This window comes from Prosopis cineraria, unplaced genomic scaffold (assembly GCF_029017545.1).
Source record: "Prosopis cineraria cultivar Desert tree isolate PC_DT_omini unplaced genomic scaffold, ASM2901754v1 PC8, whole genome shotgun sequence".
Taxonomy (NCBI): domain Eukaryota; kingdom Viridiplantae; phylum Streptophyta; class Magnoliopsida; order Fabales; family Fabaceae; genus Prosopis; species Prosopis cineraria.
The window spans coordinates 7894130-7915009 of NW_026555339.1; the positions used below are offsets into that span (position 1 = coordinate 7894130).

General features: G+C 33.0%; 2 protein-coding genes and 2 non-coding genes across 4 annotated transcripts; 2 read left to right on the forward strand and 2 right to left on the reverse strand.

The window, feature by feature from the left end:
- Positions 1 to 1120: 1120 nt before the first annotated feature.
- On the reverse strand, positions 1121 to 4061 carry LOC129318860 (uncharacterized). Its single transcript, XM_054963836.1, has 2 exons — positions 3785 to 4061; positions 1121 to 1752 (listed from the first exon to the last, which is right to left on the reverse strand). The coding sequence occupies exons 1-2, from the start codon at positions 3945 to 3947 to the stop codon at positions 1469 to 1471; spliced, it is 447 nt and encodes a 148-aa protein (XP_054819811.1). The 5' UTR covers positions 3948 to 4061; the 3' UTR covers positions 1121 to 1468.
- An 859-nt stretch (positions 4062 to 4920) lies between these two features.
- On the forward strand, positions 4921 to 4997 carry LOC129319131 (small nucleolar RNA R21). Its single transcript, XR_008595441.1, has one exon. It is a non-coding gene; the product is annotated as a small nucleolar RNA R21 (small nucleolar RNA).
- A 613-nt stretch (positions 4998 to 5610) lies between these two features.
- LOC129319130 (small nucleolar RNA Z266) lies at positions 5611 to 5708 on the forward strand. The gene has a single exon (XR_008595440.1). It is a non-coding gene; the product is annotated as a small nucleolar RNA Z266 (small nucleolar RNA).
- A 1127-nt stretch (positions 5709 to 6835) lies between these two features.
- On the reverse strand, positions 6836 to 13759 carry LOC129318859 (microtubule-associated protein TORTIFOLIA1-like). Its single transcript, XM_054963835.1, has 6 exons — positions 12852 to 13759; positions 12139 to 12330; positions 11189 to 11291; positions 10394 to 11088; positions 9435 to 10316; positions 6836 to 7302 (listed from the first exon to the last, which is right to left on the reverse strand). Exons 1-6 carry the CDS (start codon positions 13569 to 13571, stop codon positions 7105 to 7107), a joined length of 2790 nt encoding a protein of 929 aa, XP_054819810.1. The 5' UTR covers positions 13572 to 13759; the 3' UTR covers positions 6836 to 7104.
- Between the last annotated feature and the right edge of the window lie 7121 nt (positions 13760 to 20880).

Consider the following 20880-nt stretch of genomic DNA (forward strand, 5'->3'; position numbering starts at 1 on the left):
TATAAAGTTATTATCAATAGGGACACTTTAAAAAAATAGAGCAATAATTATACATCAAAAGACTAAAAATACCTTATATTTTTAAACATTCAACTTATCAAAAAATGCCTTAACAGAGAAAGTATGAATTTTTCTATATCTGCCAATATCTGTCCATTTGTAAAAGATATATTTCCTCCATTCAAAAATTTAAAACATTTTTAGTCTTTAAAATATAATTATTGCCTTTTTTTTCAAAAATTTTCTATTGAATAAATCATTTTGTGTTTATTTTAGGTTGAAACACCTATTAAATAAAGGTAAATATAAAAAAATAAGGTTAGTTTAAAGATAAATAACTACCCTTTCTATTAAAAAATGTAAGGCATTTTCAATCAAATCTCACCCTCAATAAACTAGTTATTTATTTTCAAACTAACTCTATTTTTTTATATTTACCCCTATTAAACACCCTATAATAAATATAAAGTCATTATCAATAGGGGTATTTTTGAAAAAAAAGGTAATGATTACATTTCAAAAGACTAAAAATGCCTTACATTTTTTAATATCCAACTCCTTAAAAAATGCTTTATATTTTTAAACGGAGGGAATATTTTATTAAAGATAAAATTCAATTAAAAATATTTTATATTTTTTAACGAAAAGAATATGTGTGCATATATAATGTGAGCTATCTAAATTAAATAGTTTAATTTGTATACCTAATTCTAATTCGAGTTGATTTTTAATTTAAAAATATAGATAGTCTAAATCAAATTAATATTCTCTGTACGTTCATTTGTTTATGGTAAAAGTAAAATAATTATATCTCCCTAGTTTATTGTTTTATCAACATGAGTACCAATTTGTTTTTATTTATTTTAAACAGCTAATTTTCTTTTTCAAATTGTGTGTGGTTTTATTGTCAATCCAAACTGATTATCTTAAACTAAATATTTTTTTATACAAATCCTAAGCTGAATATTGGAACTAATATAAAAAGGATAAAAACGTTACATTTACTTTGGGTTTGAGCAATGATGAATCAATTAAATTACTTTAAATTGATGTGTGCGCGTGTGTGTAAGCTGAAAAGCAAATTCGTTATTAGTAAAACAACTTGCATGACATCAACATATCAACATAGAAATAGATATATATAGGATATCTATAAAAAGCAGCACTATTCACAACAACTTATGAATAGTCTAGCTCATTTTATAAACTTCTTACAATGCACGAGCCCCACTGTTGAGCTAATCTCAATCACTCAATGACAATGCCACTCACAAGACCTTTGGTCATAGTTCATACCTCCACTTCAACTAGGCTCGATAGTGATAACAAATATCAGACAACACTATATAAGTATGTATATGTATATGCACATACTATAGCATAAATTATGCGCATCTAGTATCCAGTTTTTCTTGTGGTTTAACCAAGCATGGTCATCATCATAAGTTTGTAGCAAGGCCAGAGCAAATCAAATGCAGTAGGTTGGAAGACTAGAAGGTCGGTAAACAAAAGTTCTGACGGCATGGGAATAACCTGACGGGTGATTGTAGCTGAACTTCACCCCGGAGCTACCCTTGCCGAGGTCAGTGCAGTGCTCGTGGAAGCTACTAATGGGACGAGCAAGACAGGCGTCCCAACGATCGCTCTCGGGCATTGTCTCTGCTACTGTGTAAATCCCCCTAGCATCTGTGAATGCCTGGTAATTTAGAACTTCCCCGGACTTTGTGATGCAAAGAACAGCAACCTCAGCGCCTGCCTCAGACCAATAACAATCACATTTTAGGACATATAACTGAATATTGATAGTCAATCATAAGATGGATTAATATGACTAAACTGAATCCTAGGTTGCATCAAGCATCTAAATGCATTCTATTTTCATTTTTTGTTTTGCTGGGGAATGGAACTAGTTCCACTTCCAGAGGACAATCACATTATGAAATTGTGCCATCAAACCGATGAGTAGTATCAAGCAAGTTTATCAAATGTAAATGTGATAACACTGCTCCTCAGAAATAAAATACTGCAGATTAAAAAGAAATCTCATGTCATGCTGCTAGAGACAACATAGATTTTGTTTTGGTCGCAGAATCAAGTATGCAAGTTGCCTAGATCAAATCCCCACAGTGTGTAACATCTGAGTCACTAGTTTCCCAATCTTTCAAACAGAAGGGCAAAATCATGTTAGATTACAATTTACTTCAAGTTACTTTGGCCCCAGAATAGAGAATAACGGGAAAGAAGTTATTTCAATAAATCAAACCCTTCAAAAGCGTACAGTCTAGCCAATGACACAACTATTGCCTGCAAAATCAAGTTTTGCTGTTTTCTTGATTCATGTCCTCTCTAGAAAAGAGGATGTTCCAATAAGTTTAGTCTTGAAAATATTCACTACTCAAATGGCTCCAATGCTAACTCTCTAATGATGTCACTTGTAAGGACAGTAAGACAGTCTACCACCTTCATATCTCTCCACCTGAATTTGCTTATGCAGACCGTAGCAATATGACCCAAAATATTCTGGTTGTTGATACATACATGTAAATAGCAATCATTTTGCGAAAGAATGCTAAAAAAACCTGTTTTCAAGCTTTACTTTAAGCAGTTCAAGTTTAAGATAAAAGAATACAGAGAAATTGCTCTAGCACTTCTTGTTAGCGTCAACAGCACATTGTCTACTAATTCATATGAATGTCATTGCCAACTAATATCTGTATGGCATATGGTTATTATTATTATTATTATTATTTACTTGATTATCTAACTAGGTTGAATTCGAGCATTGTTGAACCTAACTCTTCCTAACTGTTTTTTTTTTTTTTTGGTGTGTTTTGCATGCACGGCTTATAGTTTTTGATCGTAATAACCTCAAGAGACAATGGTGTGTTCTACTAGAACTAAAATGAAAAGTAAAATATAATTTATTAGAATCGCATCAGGATGATTCAAAAGTCTCTAATGACATAAATACAAATCTTCTTCCAATCAGCAATCCTTGTCCTACTTGGAAATCACAAACTTAAACATTAGGCTAAAGGTAAAGTGATTTTAATCAGCCAGGAAACTAATTTTTTCCCTTTCTTTTTAAGAAGTGTGGTTGTGCCAATGATTAAAATATAGCTTGAATGGATTTCTCAGAATTTTAACTGCTTAAAAAAATGTTATGGTCATCCCAATAAAGCAGCAAGCTTAAAGCAGGCAATAAAATGCTTCCTTAATGCTTGCAAGAAAAACCGTATTACTACTTTAGTCACACGCGCCAAACCATCTTATGGCAAGGATTCTATTTCAGTATTACTAGCAAATTTTACACATAAAGCCAAGATTGAACGTCTCTCACGCATCCAACAAAATCTTAAGATCAAATAAATTATGTGACGAAAGATGAAGTCAGTTGGATGAACAAATTGAAAGGCTGAAACTTCAACTGCAATAATTATTGATATGAAAAAGATGGTAAACTAGGTCCAAACCAGAAAATAAGAGCTAGCATAAACGCAATGGCCTTAAAACGTAATCCACTAGATATACACACAGTAAAATTACACTAAGAATCTCTTCCAACCTATTGCCACGGTCAAAATATAACCAAATTACACTTCAGGAAGCTCATAAACGCAGTATCATCAGCTAGGTCAGTCAGTTGAGAAAAAACACAATGCAGTTCAATTGAAAAGCAAACAAAATTTCGGCACAAAATCAAGAAACCTAGTCAAACAACCTAGTCGGAAGAACATATAAATGAAAGATAGTGCCAATTGAAGAGGAAAAGAGAGAAAGGGACCTTCGAGGATATGGTCTTCAGGTCCAATAGAAGAATCACCGCAGACATCACAAACAACCCGGCCATGGATTTCACCAGTCCAAGCCGAAGCACCCAGAACAAAGAACATCAACAGAACAAGACTTATGCCTATCTTGAGCTTCTTCTGATTCAGAGCTTCCATGCTTTGAGACTTCTTTTACCTTCAGAATGAAACGCCCCGTGCCGTAACGACTTCCTTGTACGCTTTTCTCTTTCAGCGGTTGGTAATTTCCCACCGACACAGCACAATGGAAGAGAAGGTCGTAAAGACACTTGCGCCTCGCTCGGTTGTGTCCAACTCGTGGGTCATGGAGCCCAACACGTTCAAGGACTAAAACGGAATTAAATAAAACTTAGGGACTAAACCGGTAACTCGTCTCTTACAGCTTCCTATAAATAACCTCCTAACCCTTTATTTCTTCCTAGCGCCGAACTTTCCGTCATTTCTGGAAAACCTAGTTGGTATCTCTGCGTTTGGTTGCTGAGAAATTTAGTTCGATTTCGTAGAAAGTGTATTAGATGTTCTGTTAGCTTCGCTCTTTCTAAATCTGTATGTTTAGAACTTTTGTTATCTGGTTCTGCTTCTCTTAGTTGGTTTTCATCCGCCGAATGATTTTTCCGCTCTGTTTTCGGCGGTCTCTGTTTTTTTTTTTCTTTTACCTTTTGTCTTTTTAAATGCTGCCAAAAGGTACAAACCTAATTAGGTCAATGTAATTTTTCTGTTCCGGCATAACTTAACTTGCTTTAGTGGTATAAATTCTGATAAGCAAGCTCTGTAATTATCTTTTTGCGTGATTTTGGGGTTCGAAGTTTTGTTCATTGCTATTGCAGCGGTGCTGCCCAATTTCAAATCTGAATATTATGATTGACTCGTGAGGATTACGATGTTAAATTGACAATTTGACTCGTTTGTTTTGGTTTTCAAATATAGTTATAGAGTCCTAATTTTTTTTTGGACGAAATTTATAGAGTCCTAATGAACGCTTGCTTTCGTTCACGTCTCAGTTTTTCTTTACTCGTTCATTAGAAATTCAGGTGGGTGGTTGACTGCTTGAATGCAGTGTGTTGTGATACATATTTGCAGTTTCTTTCAGGAAAGTGTTTTCCTTGTGCTTCATCCCCATGATGATTTGTTTTAATATTAGAAGTAGTGGACTGAATCTTATTGAGGAAAAATGGAATCTGAGGGATGTTTAGATCTCTCAACCTATCATCCGTTGTTCTCAAATAGTGAGGAAATCTCTTCAACCTTGTGAACTTGTTTTCAGTTATGTTATTCGTTTCATTGCTCTTTGTTGAAGCACTGTGTTTATTGAATTTAGCTGAAAAGGTCTTGATTTATTTGACTTAGTGATATATTTGCTTATTGAATAAGCGTGGCCCTTAAGATCGCCTTTCTCTTTTAGCCATGAAAGCGTTTTGAGTCATAGCTGCGCAACATAGACATTCCAACAACGGAGGCTTCTCTTTAGGGTTTTCCTACTGGGTCCTCCTCTGTCCCACCGTTTCTTATACTATTGAGGCATACTTTTTACCTTTGGATCAGCAACTTGGATCCCATTTTGTTGATCTCTATGGTAGATGGCTTCTTGCCAATCTACCTACTTGATATTCAACTGACGGGACTTCAGTTCAGTTCCTTAGGTGCTTTTTTCATTGTCTCAGTGGCAAGGTGGGAAACAATTCATGCCAATGGCCTTTTTTGATCTCATTCTAGGTGTTATATTTTGTATGACTAGTTTATTGGTTGATTTAGTTTTTCCTTCTTTACTTGAGTATTTTATTTCATTGAGAATTGAGAAAACACAAAGCAAGGATGATGAATCAATTAGATGTGTGAAAGGAAATTTCCTTTCTGAACTCAATTTTTGAGGCATATATGTATAAATCTGACTTGCTCTTTGTCCCCTGTCTTATATTAGATATTAGAAGGTATTTAACGATCCTTACTTCAATTTTCTTACCAATTGCACATTCTGTATCCATGGGTCTGGGCATTTATTTAAAGTTCAGTCCCCAAAAAATTCTAAGCCATCAGTGCAGGCTTTAGCAACTTGATTAAAAGAAAATTTTGACTACATAAAACCCTTTAACATGTTAAAAAAATTATCATCCAGGTAGAATTAACAAATATACTATATCAAATCCATGAATGATACTATATTGTAAACTATAATTGTGTCTTAAATAATTTAGAAGCTTAAATCTTAAAATAAAATGACATTAGTGGCCTTATAGCTATAAAGTGAATTAGATTCGACCCATCCATTTGGAGCAAAAGCATGACTATGAACAAGTGAAAAAACTAGTGCCCATTGCTTCTGAACTTGAGAAAATTGGGAACATAACGAAGAAGACAGTACTGCTTAAGCTTACAGTATTACTCAAGGCCAAGGGAAGTATCCAGAAAAATGGATAAAAGACTGTGGAAGTAACATAAAAGAGTCTTGATCTTGCGCGTGATGATGCAGATTATTAAATGAAACAAAAAGGGAAATAAAAGATTGTGAAAGTAACACCACTCAATTGCTGGAAAAAATAAACACTGACCGAGATTGTTCGCGATGAATGGTTAAGTAAGCTAATTAAAAGTGTTTTTTATTTAATAAATATTTAATTTTCGTCCCGGCAATCTTATTATCATTGTCTTACTGAATTTCTGAAAATTACAAGGAAATTGAATTTTATTTTATTTTATTTTATTTTTTGAATTTTAATGTATGCATGTGCAATGCAACCTAGTGAACCATTTTTTTTTTTTAATCCATGGGTATGGCCTTTTTTGGGGCTCAACTTACGCATCTTGTTTCGTAAACAATAGTCTCACTACTCCAGCCTGTGGAATAAATTTTAATACATGGAATTCCCAACTTTAGTCCTTAGCTGTTATGTTCCTCTGGGCACAAGAGGTATGCCCAACAGACACACACTTCATGAAATCATTATTTTCATGAAATTCTCAGTTATTGATCTAGATTTCTGTTTGTTCTTCAAAATAACGCCATACACAAATAAATGAATAAAACCAAATAAAAGCAAATTAGCTATCATATATTGCATTTTTGTACCGTAAATAAAAGATACACATTCTTTTCAGAATATTGAATGGTCCTAAATTTCGGGAGAAATTACATTACTATTTGACGTATATTCAAAATCCAAAGACTTCAAGGAAACCAACCCAAGCCAAAACTGAAAACATACCATGGATTCTTACTGATCAGGACCTTTTGAAGTCACTTCACGTGATCAATTCCCCAGATTCTTACAACCAATAGCCTCAATATAAAATCTACAAGCTACTTGTCATTCTGTTGCAGATCAATTCCCCAGCCTGAAGCTAACTGAAACAAGAGTTGGTCTGGTGGCACTCCTTCCCAGTCCTCAGCTGTATCGATTGAAGAAGCAGCTTCATGTAGATTCAGCAAGACTTCCTTCTTCAATTCCATGGGAATCCCAAAGGTATCAGGTCCATTCTCCAATACTATCTCCAACAACTGAGCATGATAGATTTTGAAATCAAATTCAAGTCTCTACTTATTATTATTTGGAAGCTATATGCAATGGAGAAACTATGCTTAATTCTGTAGAACTCCCATTCTACAAGGAATTTGTAGATGGAGCCACTCATGAATGTTTATCTATCCTGGTATGATCTGCAAATTTCTTATAGACCATAGGAATTGGAAATAAACAACCAGACAAGCTACTCTTCCAACATCACTATGCATGTACCATTATTTTGATGGCTGTCTGGGGATTACGATAATTTTCACTCAAGCTTAAGCTTTGAGCTGAAGTTCACTGGCATGATATGAAACTTTCTATGACCAAGCAGTTATGAAAGACAAAATGGTACAAAAGGAAGGGAAACGGCAATGTATTGAAAGGCAAGAAGCACTAAATGCTAGACAAGCTCTGTTACTCCTGATGTCAAGTCATAAATATGGAAATAATTTAATGTTGACTATGTTCATGAAATGAATTTTCTGAGCCACATTGATCTAATGCTGCTTACTTGAAGTAATAGCATATTTTCTGCTGCAGTAATATAGAAGCTAATTACAATTTACAACATGACTTTAAGCTAATCAAACCACCCCTCGATCAATTTATTAGAAGGCTATGCTTTAAATCTGGACCATGTACTCACAAACAAAAGTGAGCAATGTGCCATATAAGCAATCACTCCTTTGACAGAAATTGGTTCATCAGAGACAATCGAGTAATCAAAATAAGAGATTGGAACGGCCATCTATAAGACTGCTTAGGTGTGTTTTATTTTTCACAGTTATGGGACCAGATTTCCTATAAAAAAAAAAATCGAGACAAGTCAAGGGTTATGAGAAGCACAATGAACTGTCACAGGGTTTGAGGAATATGAAACAAAAAATCTCACTGAAAAGTCTTCATATCTAGCCTGAATCAAATATTACAGCTTCCTGCATGATTTACAGGCCAGAATCAGATTAGCAATCAAGGACCCCATTTGATTTTTTTAAGCAGCCTTCTATTGAATGGTGGAAGAATCCTGTCCTACATAGTCAAAAGTCTACAGAATCAAGAATACCAAAATGGGGGATTAAGTTAGCCAAAACAACTGAAGCATTACAATGTTCTTTGAACCTGTGTGAGAGTTGACTAGCAAGAGCAAGTTGAACGAGTATTCCAAATAGAACCTAAATACTGAAGACAATAAATGCATCAATACATTATATTGTTCTGTAAAACAGTCTGTCACGAATTGGCACGATACTTGAGATGATGTTAGTAAGGAAAATGTCACACATTGGGTTGCACGAGTAATTTTTGTGGTACTTAAGTGGCATGATTGCTGGTATGAGGATATCCAGGCTCGTCTCATGTGATTGCACCTCTAAGATGCAAAGCAAAGGAACCAGAGAAGACAGACAAGTTCTGAAAAGTTCAGTGATCATAATTTTGGGTGCTAAAGATTGTGCCATCATTGCTCCACATGATACTTAAGGGTTACCTGCCAAGCAGGGGCATTATGTTTTCCCAAAATTGTTGTTTAGTAGTCTAGAAATTCTAATCCAATGACTTCTTAAATAAGAATACGGTAAAGTAGACAAGGCACAATCGTTTCCACAAAAGAAGGTATTGTTTTTCAATCAAGAACAGAAGAAACAAGGAAAGTGAGCCAAACGATATATCCCTGTATTTGGGAAGAAAGTAACACTCAACAGTTCGTTTCTTAAGAAAATAGTCATATGATGGGAGAATAAATACGCTGGCTTAAAGAAGTTTTTTTTTTTTTTTTTTGGAGTGGGGGAATGATAGTTAAGTTCCAAAAGAAGAAATTAATAGCAGTTAAGTTCTCGATAAATTTTTTTTGAAAAAATCAATTGTAAATATCGTTTCAAACAATTACAAATTTAAAAATTTCAATTGCAAATATGATATTTAAATTCTAAATGTAACAATTAGTTTGAAATTCGGATTCTTATTTATAATTGCTTGAATTGATATTTACAATTTATTTTATAGAAAATTCTGTCGGGAACCTAACTGTCATCAATTCATCCTTTGAGACATTATTGTCATTCTCCCTTCTTTTTTTTTTGGTCAATATACATGGAAGGTAAATTCTAATGAAGTAACGACATACCTGTTGAATCCAAGACAGGCAGACATCAAATAGATTCTGCTCTAATAAGAACTGTCCAATTGCATGCAAGACCTCAGAGGCCACCTCATTTGAAAGTTGATAGATTACAGGCCCTGATCTGTCCATTAGCTTCACTAGTAAGAAATCATCACCTGTGGATAAAACTTCAGCATAGGCTGAATCTATATCACCCGCTTGAAGAGCATCCATAGCATTACTCCAAGAAGTCCAGATGGCATCCCTCTCTTGCCCAATATTGTCATCTGCCAAAGCTTCAGCAGTCATTTCAGGGATAGCCACTCTTGTTGCTCGAGATGTTCCACCATCCTCTCCAGCGACTCTAATTGCTTCTAAGGTAGCTTCATCTTTTGAGGCTTGCCATACGCTTCTGGCAGAAGGCCCCTCACCCAGCCGAAGGGGCATTGCAACTTTTTCCCAAGCTCTTCTGCTGACCCCTTGATCAATCTCGTGTGCTGACTTTGGAGATCTTCCATCAACAGAACCACCGCCAAAAGTTCTCCTTGAGGGCATCTGGCCATTTCTAGAAGTAGTATGCCCAGGAAAATCCCATGCTTCAGACATGTCAGACCTCCAAGATGACCCTCTACCCCTCATGCCCAAAGCATTTCCATCAGATTGGCCAAATTTTTCGCCAAAAGGGATACGTCCATCACCACTTCTTCCATACTTGCCAATGGAGTAGTCAGCAAAACTGTTATACTTTCCAGGTCTACTAGAACATCCCTCAAATCCTGAAAAGTTACCACCTCTGCGACCTGATGATATAGATAAATCACGTGCCATGTCTTCAACAACCCTCTCAAGCCCTCGTACTCTATTCTCTAAAGTCACCATGCCATCATGAGATCCACCCATAAAATCCTGCAAATTAGTTCAGACCCATCACTGACAAAGTGTATATTAGAGCAAAATTTTATGACATATTTTAATGATCATACCTGCACCATGTTCATCAGGTGAGCTTGTTGCCTTTCAAGCTGCAGTAACTGCCTCTGGATAGCCAACCAATTTCCTCTGTTGTTGAAGGAGACTTCCGATTGACCATCCGTTTTAGAAAAACCTGATACATTAGCAGAACTTTCCCTCTGACTGATGTCAATCCTATCATCAGTATCATGTGCTTTTGTTCTTAATTCTTTACCATTCACTTTCTTTTCAGAGTATCTATCGTGGGCAAAATCTTCATGGTTTTGTTGTCTAGAATTCACATCATTGCTTCTCTCTGAGATGCGATAGTTATTGTTGACAGATCCATGAAAATTCTCAGCAGAAACATTTCCAGTGCAATTTATTCTTTCTTTCGAACTTTTTAAACTTGCCTCAGATTCTTCTTCATTGATTGTGCCTGAAGAATTGATACATCTACGAGGAACAACTACTTCTACAGGTAAATCATCTGAACCCCTTCTTTCAAGTTTCTGGAAGAATTCTAGGTTTATCTCTTTATCAGTTAAGGTAGGAGCTTTCTTTTTCAATATTACAACTGCCTTCTCTGGAATATTGACAGGTTTGGCTTTGGCAGTGGAATCCAAGTTAGAAGAACCAGCTGATAAATCCTTTGCTGATGGCTCAGCCTTACTTTCTCCGAGATGTACCTTTTTTATGTCACTTGTTTCTGACGAAACAGCTGGTTCTGGTTTATCAACATCCAAAACATTAGGAGAGAAAACAGAAGTGAAAAAACCTGCAACACTGTACATGATGTATAGATTATGCAATAGAAGCATGCCTACCACAAGTCGAGGGCTTGGAATCATCAGTAGCTCCATCTCCTTTTCCTGCAATCTTTTTCCATAACTGCAGTGCTTCTGTCATGCTATCTCTGACAGGTTTTATCTGAAAACCAATAATACCTTTTTGATTTGGGAGTCAATGAGCACTTCGATGTAATTATTTGCCCAGATGCTCTATAATGATTTTTTTTTTAATGAACTTGACGATGAAATTTTCAGTAAGCACCAGTATTCTATGCTTGGACAGCAAACCCTTTAATTTGCTATCTTAAGAGCAGAACCTCTAAAGGAGAAAAACGGACACTGTATAATATTATGGAAATGGATGGCCAATCAAAGCTGGCTGTTCTTACCAGAAATTAGTTGTCCATCATAATATATGTCACTTTATCTTAAGAGGCCTTCACAAAAATCAAGCTGTTTCCATGCACTGAATATATTAAACACTTCAACCTCAACCAAATCATAAACCCAGAATCAATATTTCAAACAGAAGTAAAATAGTTGAGCACTATTGCTTTAATGTTTATACTATCTATTGACAATATTAACTTTTTTTGAATTCTAATTTTAAAAAATCTTGAATTCCCATGCACATGTGGAATAATTCAAGAGCCAAAGATACCCTAGGAAGGAGGCCAAAAAAAAAATCCAAGGGGGCACTATTCAATTTTCTATATAGAAATCTTTCTGCGCTTATATATAAGATACACCAGAATGCCTGGAACAAAGTCATATTACTTCACTGGATGGAGGACTTTATGATCTTATTTCTTCTTTACAGTTTCCCTCAAAAAAATAAAATAAGAAGTATTGCAAGGATTGGGAGGATAGACCAAGTAACCTCCATTGAGAAAGAGAGCATGAAACTTGTATATAGAAGAAATAAATAAAAATGTCTAGAAGCAAGCTTGACTACTATGATAAGGAAATCACATTGCAAATGCTACCTTATCAAAACGGCATGCCTCAAGTGCTTCCATTGTAGATGATGCTCCATCCATAACCAAGCTGCTTGGATGCAAAGCCAAGGAGCTTAATGCATCAGCAGCCGCCTTGCGTGTTGCCCAATCAGTACTGGTGAGGCACTCATGGATACTAGGTAGCAAATGTTCCATGCTCTGTGGTGTGATTGCTCCAACCTGCAATTCAATTACCTCTTAGAAATCCGTCTAACTGTTATACTTTCATGTCTTAGCACAAACTGTTCCTTTGATGATTTCTCGTAAGTTTTGCGTAAGGAAAACAAGAAATAACAATTACCTCCCAACTGGAGCCACCCAAAGGCCAAAAATAGATATGATGAATGAAAATAAAAGATCAAATTTCAAACAACACACACGAGTAGAATCCAAATGGTAAACAGATGAACAAAAGTTAGCTTGAGGTATTTGCAGCATGTTCTTCAATCAAAATATAACATGTAAAGAAACCTTTTTCTGATAAAACCATCCATATCCTGCCAGGCCACAGAAAGTATCTGAGTTAAAAATTATATTACACACAAGTTTTTGCTCTAGTACATGTGCCTAAATATTTGCAATTAACATTAACATTATACATCTGTAGTTGCCACCACCGTTTTCATTATATTTCTATGCAAAATTCCAAATGTTACAATTCTAACATGAAAGGATCTAACTTATTCCAAACAAATGCAAACCTGAGACAAGCTAGCTACAACGGGTAAGACTGAAGCTTTTGCCAAGAAGTTGGGATTGTTAAGGAACTTGCATATCCTGGGGCACAGCTTCTGAAACGCAGAAATAGGCGGTTCTGAAGCGCACTCCACCATCTTAGCCATGCATATAGCAGCACCGGATTGCACTCCCTTGTTTTGCTCACCCATCGCTTCAAACAGCGGCTTCACAAATAATGCAACCACAGAACCAAGACCTCCATTATCAGTAACCCCGCCTGCACCTTTCAAGTACTGCGCCGACAGTGCACCAATAGCGTCACGACACGCATCCTTCACGCCTGAATCGGAGTCCTTGAGTCTCTTCACAATGTGGGCTATAATTTTGGTCAAGTGGGTCGACGCAGAATCGCTGTGCGACGCACAAACCACTGTGAACAACCTAAGGGACTCTTTCTTGACAGCTGGTTTTGGATCGTTGGACGCTTCATACAAGCAATTCAGAATCATGGGTATGCTCTCTGGGGATAAACTTTGGATGATTTTTTCCAAGTCTTCAACTGCGATCTGGTAAGTGTCTCTGTCAGAAAGCTTCGAGAGAGAGGTGAGGATCCTTCCCTTGAGTTCGACCATGGCGAGGTGGGAAGAAAGAGAAGATGAGGAAGATCTCGAAGAGGGCGGAGTTGAAGACGGTTGATTAGAAGGTTTCATGGTTTTCGAGTGCTTGTATGTCTGCGAACTCATTGTCGCTTCAATAGAGCAGCTAGCAGTGAAACCTAAGAAAATGCAAGTCTTTTGAAGTTGAAAAAAGCGGAATGAACGAAATGGGAAATGCAGAAATGGGAAAAAGTTGAAATGTAATGGTAATGAATGGTGATTGCGGTTTAAGATAGAGAAAGAGGAGGTTGAATTGAGGTAAGAGGAGTAAAAGCTAAGCTTGCTTTGGTGGATTTAGCGGAGAAAATGATGGGAAAATAAAAATAAGGAACGACTGGGACCCCAGATCTGCGAGCAGGAGTGAGGGAAGACGCCAAAATGAGGAGATTTTGAAAAGAAGAGAAACCGAAGTCAAAGAAATTTGCTGCTTCTTTTTTTTGGAACCAAAAAAAAAAAATTGCTTCTCGGTTGGGAGGGAATTGACGTTTTAAAATGGAACAAAATTCAATAAATTGATTTATAATAATATAATTTACAGTTTATAAAAAAAATAATTAAAAATTTAATTTAGGGCCGTACATTTAATTTATTTCATTAAAAAATTACTTATTTTTGGAAAAGATATTTTTTATAATACTTTTTAAACATTTAAAAATTATCAAAATTAAAAAAAATAGATTTTTAATTATTTTAAGTACATTCTAAAAATAATTTAATGCATGAGATGAGAGAGTGTATTTTAAAAAAATAGGATACGTGAAAATATCATAAAATTTTAAAATAATATAATAATAAATTATTTTTATAAAAAAATCAAGAAAGATATTATAAAATTTAAAAATAATTAACTAATAATTAGTTTTTTATTATTCTAATTAAACATAAAATAATAATGTCTGTTTTTTATAAAACTTTTACAAAATAAATTTATTTTTATAAAATTTTTAAACCATCTAAAAATTACTTATTTTTTAATTTTAAACAAATAAGTCATTAATAATCATATATAATGACTATGAGGTTTTATAAAATGTAAAAAAATTACAGATATATAGTATACATGCACATAAAAAATGTAAAATGTGTGTCTCATCTCCATCGATACTTTATGAGAATAACTTAAAACTTGTTTGATCCTGTTTTAATATGTTTCTACATTTTTAAAATAATTTCTTTAAACGAATTTTTGAGACAAAATTTAAAAATTAATCATCATTTAATAAATTTATCTAATTTAAAAAATTAATCATCATTTTAATAAATTTATCTAAAAGTGGTGAAACAAACAGTAGAAAAATTATTTACTTTATTAGCACAATTACAATTAATAAAAACATGATATTTTATGTTTTCAAAATTTTCAAAACAAAAATTAATAAAACATAAAAAATTTTATTTTTGAGTTTTTTAAAAATATCTTTTAATATTTTTATTTTCCATAGTAACAGATAACACATTTTAAAAATATTTTTTCAAAATAAAAAATCTATTTTGAAAACAAGTAGTAATACATGCTCTTAGTTTTTTTAATAAAGATTATATAAATCGGAGAATTACTAAAGTTTAAAAAATTTATAAAATTTTGTCACAAGAAAATCAATTAATGTGTTCTTTCCCATAAATCAAACTTCTATTGGGGTATTATATAGTATAAAAATATTGATCCATTTAACGTTTCACAGGGAAAGTTCATTCATTTTTTTGTAGTCCACCAAAGTCCATGTGATTTTATTAAAATCTCATAAATTTTTAAAAAACATTACTACAATAAAAAATAGCTTATTATTTGATAGCATAATTATTTTTTCAAAATATATAAATAAAATAACAAATATAAAAAATGAAATATAATTTTTATACACTCAAATATTTTTGCCATCTTTAAATAATGTGAATACGGATAAATAATTTTTTAAAAAATACAGGTTAAAATATTTAAAATAATTAAACAATCATTTTTAAATACATATTTCTTTCAGGGATTGTATATCCCAATTTTTCAGGCAAAAAAAAATAATTGTATATCCCAATTCCCCCGGGGCAAAGTTTTTAGGCAAAAGAAAATCCAAAAGGAAAGCCGCCAATTGATGGTCGGGAGCAGCTGATGGTATGGGGTCTGGTTGATGTGGGCCCCAGAGGCAAGGATCATTGACACTTCCTCGTGATATTTTTGTTAATGTTGTGTTTGGATTGTTATATTTGAGATTTGAAATTTCATATTTCAAATTCATCTATTTAAATTTTTTTGATTGTGTAGTTTAAACAATGGACATAATTACTGTTAGGCAATGTTTCCAGGACGCACGTGGAGATTTGAAATAGTAAGAGTTTATAAAAAATTTTAAATTATGAAAGAATTAATATAAAATTTAGATCTTGAATCCATAAATTTTTAAAAATCCAAGTAAGGAATTTTGTTCAAATATAAATTTATATGTATCCAAACATAGTATAAAGAAAATATCACAAAAATTAATGATTACTACAGGAGTTTTTATGTTTCTTAACACTCACTTAAAAACGCATATTGTAATGTTGTTGGTCTCAGTTCTTTTTTGTGTAACAGGGTGTCTCCTTGTCATGTTAGAATGTTATTTTTTTTAATGAAAATATGCCCACAAGTGACTATAAGCTAGTTAAGTTTGTTAGATAACCTTCTTTCATCATCTATCACTTTAATATAGTAAGACAAAAATTGATCAAAGGTGGTACAACATATAAAATCACTCTGCTCCTAAGTGGCCAAGAGATGAGCACAAGTGTTGGCTTCTTTGAATGTTAAATTTAAATGAATGTTCCAATCCTAAAAGAGATTTGGCCCAAAAAATTGAAGTAAATTCTAGCCTGATTGATAATTTCTATAAATGGGTAATGAGTGATTATCACTTCTAGCAATCAAGTTGATTGTCTTAGCACAATCTATGATGAGCACAAATGTTTTCAAGACACCCTCTCTACTCTTCTTTTGTTGTCGCATCAACACAGGATTTCCCATTCTCATGAGAACACTTTCTTTGTCTCACACTCCTTCGATTCTTTAACAAGTTCAAATGCATGAAGGTTGAGAAGCAAACTTCTCAAGTTTCAACTAACCCGATCGACATTCAAATTCTACATGAAGACTTGAGAGGAGTTATTGTGCTTGTTGTTTTTTCATTTTTTTTTCTTGGTTGTGTTTGCCATGAGTGTTTTCCTGTTTATTTTAATGCTTGGGCTTAATGTTTTATTTGTTCAATCTCATTTTGTAACTCTTATAGACTATATATGTTTGGTATACTAGAGTCAGGAAGAGAGAAATGGAATCAACTGTGGATTCTTCCTTTGAACATGTTTGATATGTCATAAGCATAATTCTCATGGGATCCAGTTCCATCAAAAGTCCTTAATTTGGATTCCTTAGCTTCACCCATGGAATCCATTCAATTCCACATAATCGATGCTTGGTTCCATTTTACCCTCCCCCTCCCTTTATTGTCCCCTCCACCTTCCCCGATCTCTAATGACCACTACCACAGCTCATCTACACAACCGTCAACCGCTGCCCCTCTTCCATCTCCCCTAATCTTCAACAATGATCATCAAGATGCTTCCATCTTTCCTCATCTTCGATGACCATTGCCCGAGACGTTAAGGTGCAATGATGTCCAAATCTGAGAGAGGAAGCTTACTACATAAACTTGTATATTTCCTTTCCATCGTCTCCTCCAGTTATACATTCTCAACTCTAAAGTCTCTGTTATTTATTGTCTCCCTCACCTCTTCTTCCCCCGCACATGTTGGTTGAGTTGAAGGAAAAAGAATCCAAAGAGGAAGGTGAAATCAAAGGCACGTGCTTATATTTGTTCAAATCTGTGGTTTGATTTGTGAATGGGACTTTGTATTTGTGTGATGTTTTTTATTTTGCTTTTAATTTGTCGATGGTTGCTGTCGTGGTTGTGGGGATTTAGGGTTGCCAGTCTAATGCTAAATTTCTCTTAAAACAAATTACAAGGGTGCTTTGGTCCTTTTAATTTTAAATACATTTACTCATTAAAATTATATTAGGATTTCATCCCCATACCAAACATATTTTTATAATTCAATTTAATTTTAATTTTGATTTCGATCCTATAAAAAACTCTTTCGTTATATCAAATGGGGCCATAATGTTTTGTTTTTCATTTATGTATGTTTTTTGGCTCAGGGAATCAGTTTCATGATTTACTGTGCTCTTTTACGTTGCAATCGCTTTTATTTTTCTTCAATAAAATTTGTCCTATTGTTAAAAAATAATTCCTTAATTTTAAGAAATTGTTAATTTACACTAATTGTCAACTAATGATTTGTGCAAATTGGCCTTAAATTATAAGTTTAAGAGCATCTAAAATCCTAAAGTCTTAAATTTAATGTTTTGTGCAATATTTTCCTTCAATTTTTAAAAATACTATAATTTGTTTTTAATCATTATTAAAAGTTAACTTTGACAATTAATTAATAAAAAATATAAAAAATACCTAAAAAATTACAATAAATGATTCAAAAAATAACAAATAAAATTTTATTGATCATTTTTTTATAATTTTGAGATTTTTTTATCATTTTTTAGGCAATTAATGGTTAAAATTAATTTTTATTAATAATAAAAGTTAAATTATATTATTTTTAAATGTTGAAAAGAACGATGTTGTAAGAAAATGACTTTAAAGTCATAGAATTGAATTAAAAGTCAATTTCTACTTTTTTCTCAACTCTTATCTTAGATTATTTTTTATTAAAAAAACAGATTAACCAAACATTCATGGCTTATAGCTAGAATCCTCCCCCTCGCTTAGATAACTATTAAATTCCTTTTTTTTTTTTTTATTGTTTGGCTGGGAAGCGAGACTTCAAATTCTATATTTAAGGTTGTGATTGGTATCTTAGAATTATAGAGAGGAAAAGAGAAATGGAAATGGAATCCATCTTATCAGGAAAAATATAATTATCAATTTTTATAATTTTATTAATTTTTACTTCTAATCTTTATAATATTTTCAATTTCTATAATTTTAATGAAATTGAATGACATTTATTATTTAAATTCATAGTTTAAGTGTTTTCAGTCATTATAAGAATTAAAAATATTAAAAAAATAGAAAGTAAAAATAAAATCTGATAAAATTATAGGAATCAATAATTATATTTTTTATAAAAAATTTAATAATAAGTCTCAATATTTTGGTCATGTTTTATTTTTAATTTAATGTAACCTTGTTTTGTTCTTTAATTTGACCCATTTAATCTTTATAATTTTTAAAAAGTATATAAAAATCATCAGTTAGCGTCTACAGCATTAATTTTGCTGAAGTGTACTTTAAACCTGTCAAGTGTTTTGTTGACGTGTATTTAATCTCGTCTCATCCCCTCATTTTGTTTAAGTCAACTATAAAGTAAAGCTTTTTCTGCTATCTTTTCTTTATAATTATATTTGGTGAATTTATTTTCATGCCAAAATATATTTACCACATCAAGTAAATTAGTTAGCAAAGCTACAGGAAAATTTATTCCGTCAATTTCAGATCATGGTGTCCAGGAGCGTTTTTGAAATGCATAGGAATTAATTAACGTTACAAACTGATCAAATTCAAAAGATTATGAAGAACGAAATAAAGTTAAAAGAATTAAAAACAAAATACAATTATTATTATATTTTCTATTAAATTTAGTATATAATATATAAAAAATATTTCATATATATACAATATATACCTCTCAGATTAATTTTTATTCCATGTTTCCTTTTATTTCAATTCCAACTCTTTCTGCCCGCTTAATTTCGCTTTATAATTAGATAACAATTTTAACATCCATTTTTTCTGATTTTGTTGGATATAGTATCCAGATTAAATTATATTTTATTTAAATTCAGTTGATTCTGCTTTCCTGATCTTCAACTCAATTTTTTTTCCTATTTATCCATTAAATATTAAAAATAAAAAATAACCTCTAATATTAAAATTAAGGCATTAGCTTATCCTCGTCATGCTCTTGAAATTTAGAGTTGTGCAACAGGCAAATGAGTTGGCCCGTGGCCCATCCCATTTTGTCCAAAATGGGCTGGGCTAACTTATACCTATTTCAACTCATTTGAAAAAGGGCTGGGCGGGCTGCAAATAGGTTTAGGCAGGCTGGCTAACCCATTTTGTACAAATAGCCCCCTTTTGGCTAAAAAAAATTTAATACTTCAAAATTCTTTAAATTCTACCTGAAAATAGTTTAAATATCACCATCATTAAAGGAAACAAGCTTCAATATTAGCAGTTACATATTACATTCATCCAAGGCTAAAAACATTATCAATCTTCAAAATATAATATTAATCAAATCAAAACAACCATACAAATTGATAAATAGTCTTGCCACAAGGCACAATTAACAATCCAACACAAATAGTTTTGTCACAAGGCAATAACACAACTAAACAATAAGTAAAAAAAGTTCTTGAAACAATCAACCGTATATTTAATCTTGCATTGAATCATCATCGTTTTCAGAACCACAAGAGATGGTTGAATGTTGAGCCTTTGATTCTTCCTCCACAAAACAAATTAAGAAAACAATATTCATTTTTGAACAATGTGGAGTAATATAAAGTAAAGATGTTAATGAAATTACCGACAACAAAATTATCTAACTCATCAAAATTATCAATATCAAGCTCTTTCAATTTGAAAGTAGGTTGAGAAAGCTAACCTTGAACACAAATGAGTGCCTCAACTATCTTTACAGACAGGGAACTCTTGAAAATATCCAGTACTCAACCTCTCGTACTAAAGGTAGATTCTGAAGACACAATAGAGACAGGTGAAATCGACACATCATGTGCAATCAAATTCAATACTTATACTTGAAGGTATTCACTTTCCACCAAGCTAAAACACCAAATTTTAGATCACGAGAAGCGACTAACTCAGTGGGAAGATATTCATTCACCTTCGAATTTTTTTCCTCTTAGTATTCAGTGCTTGCAATTGTATAGAATTGTCTTATTGTTTTATCATCCATGACTTTTAAGACATTATCATCGGGAATTGACTCTTGATTCCCCCCAACATTGTCATTCCATGTTCCGCTCTTGCTTGAGTTTGAGAAGCTTTACCATCAATGACATCCTTCAAATATTCATCATATAAGCTATGTAAGACATCCATGATATTTTTTGTGAAGGAATTTGAAACTTAGGCTCAAGTCCATGCAATAAATCTTTAAAACTCTCCTCTTTCACAACTCAAAAAGGCATCTTATCTTTTATAATAAATTTTGCAAGATCCTTCATGCACCTCTCTTGATTGAACAATTGTGTTGACATTGTTTGGCTATAAGAAACAGGGAATAAATATTGTGTTGTCTTGTTGGATTTATTTGGATTCTGTAAGCA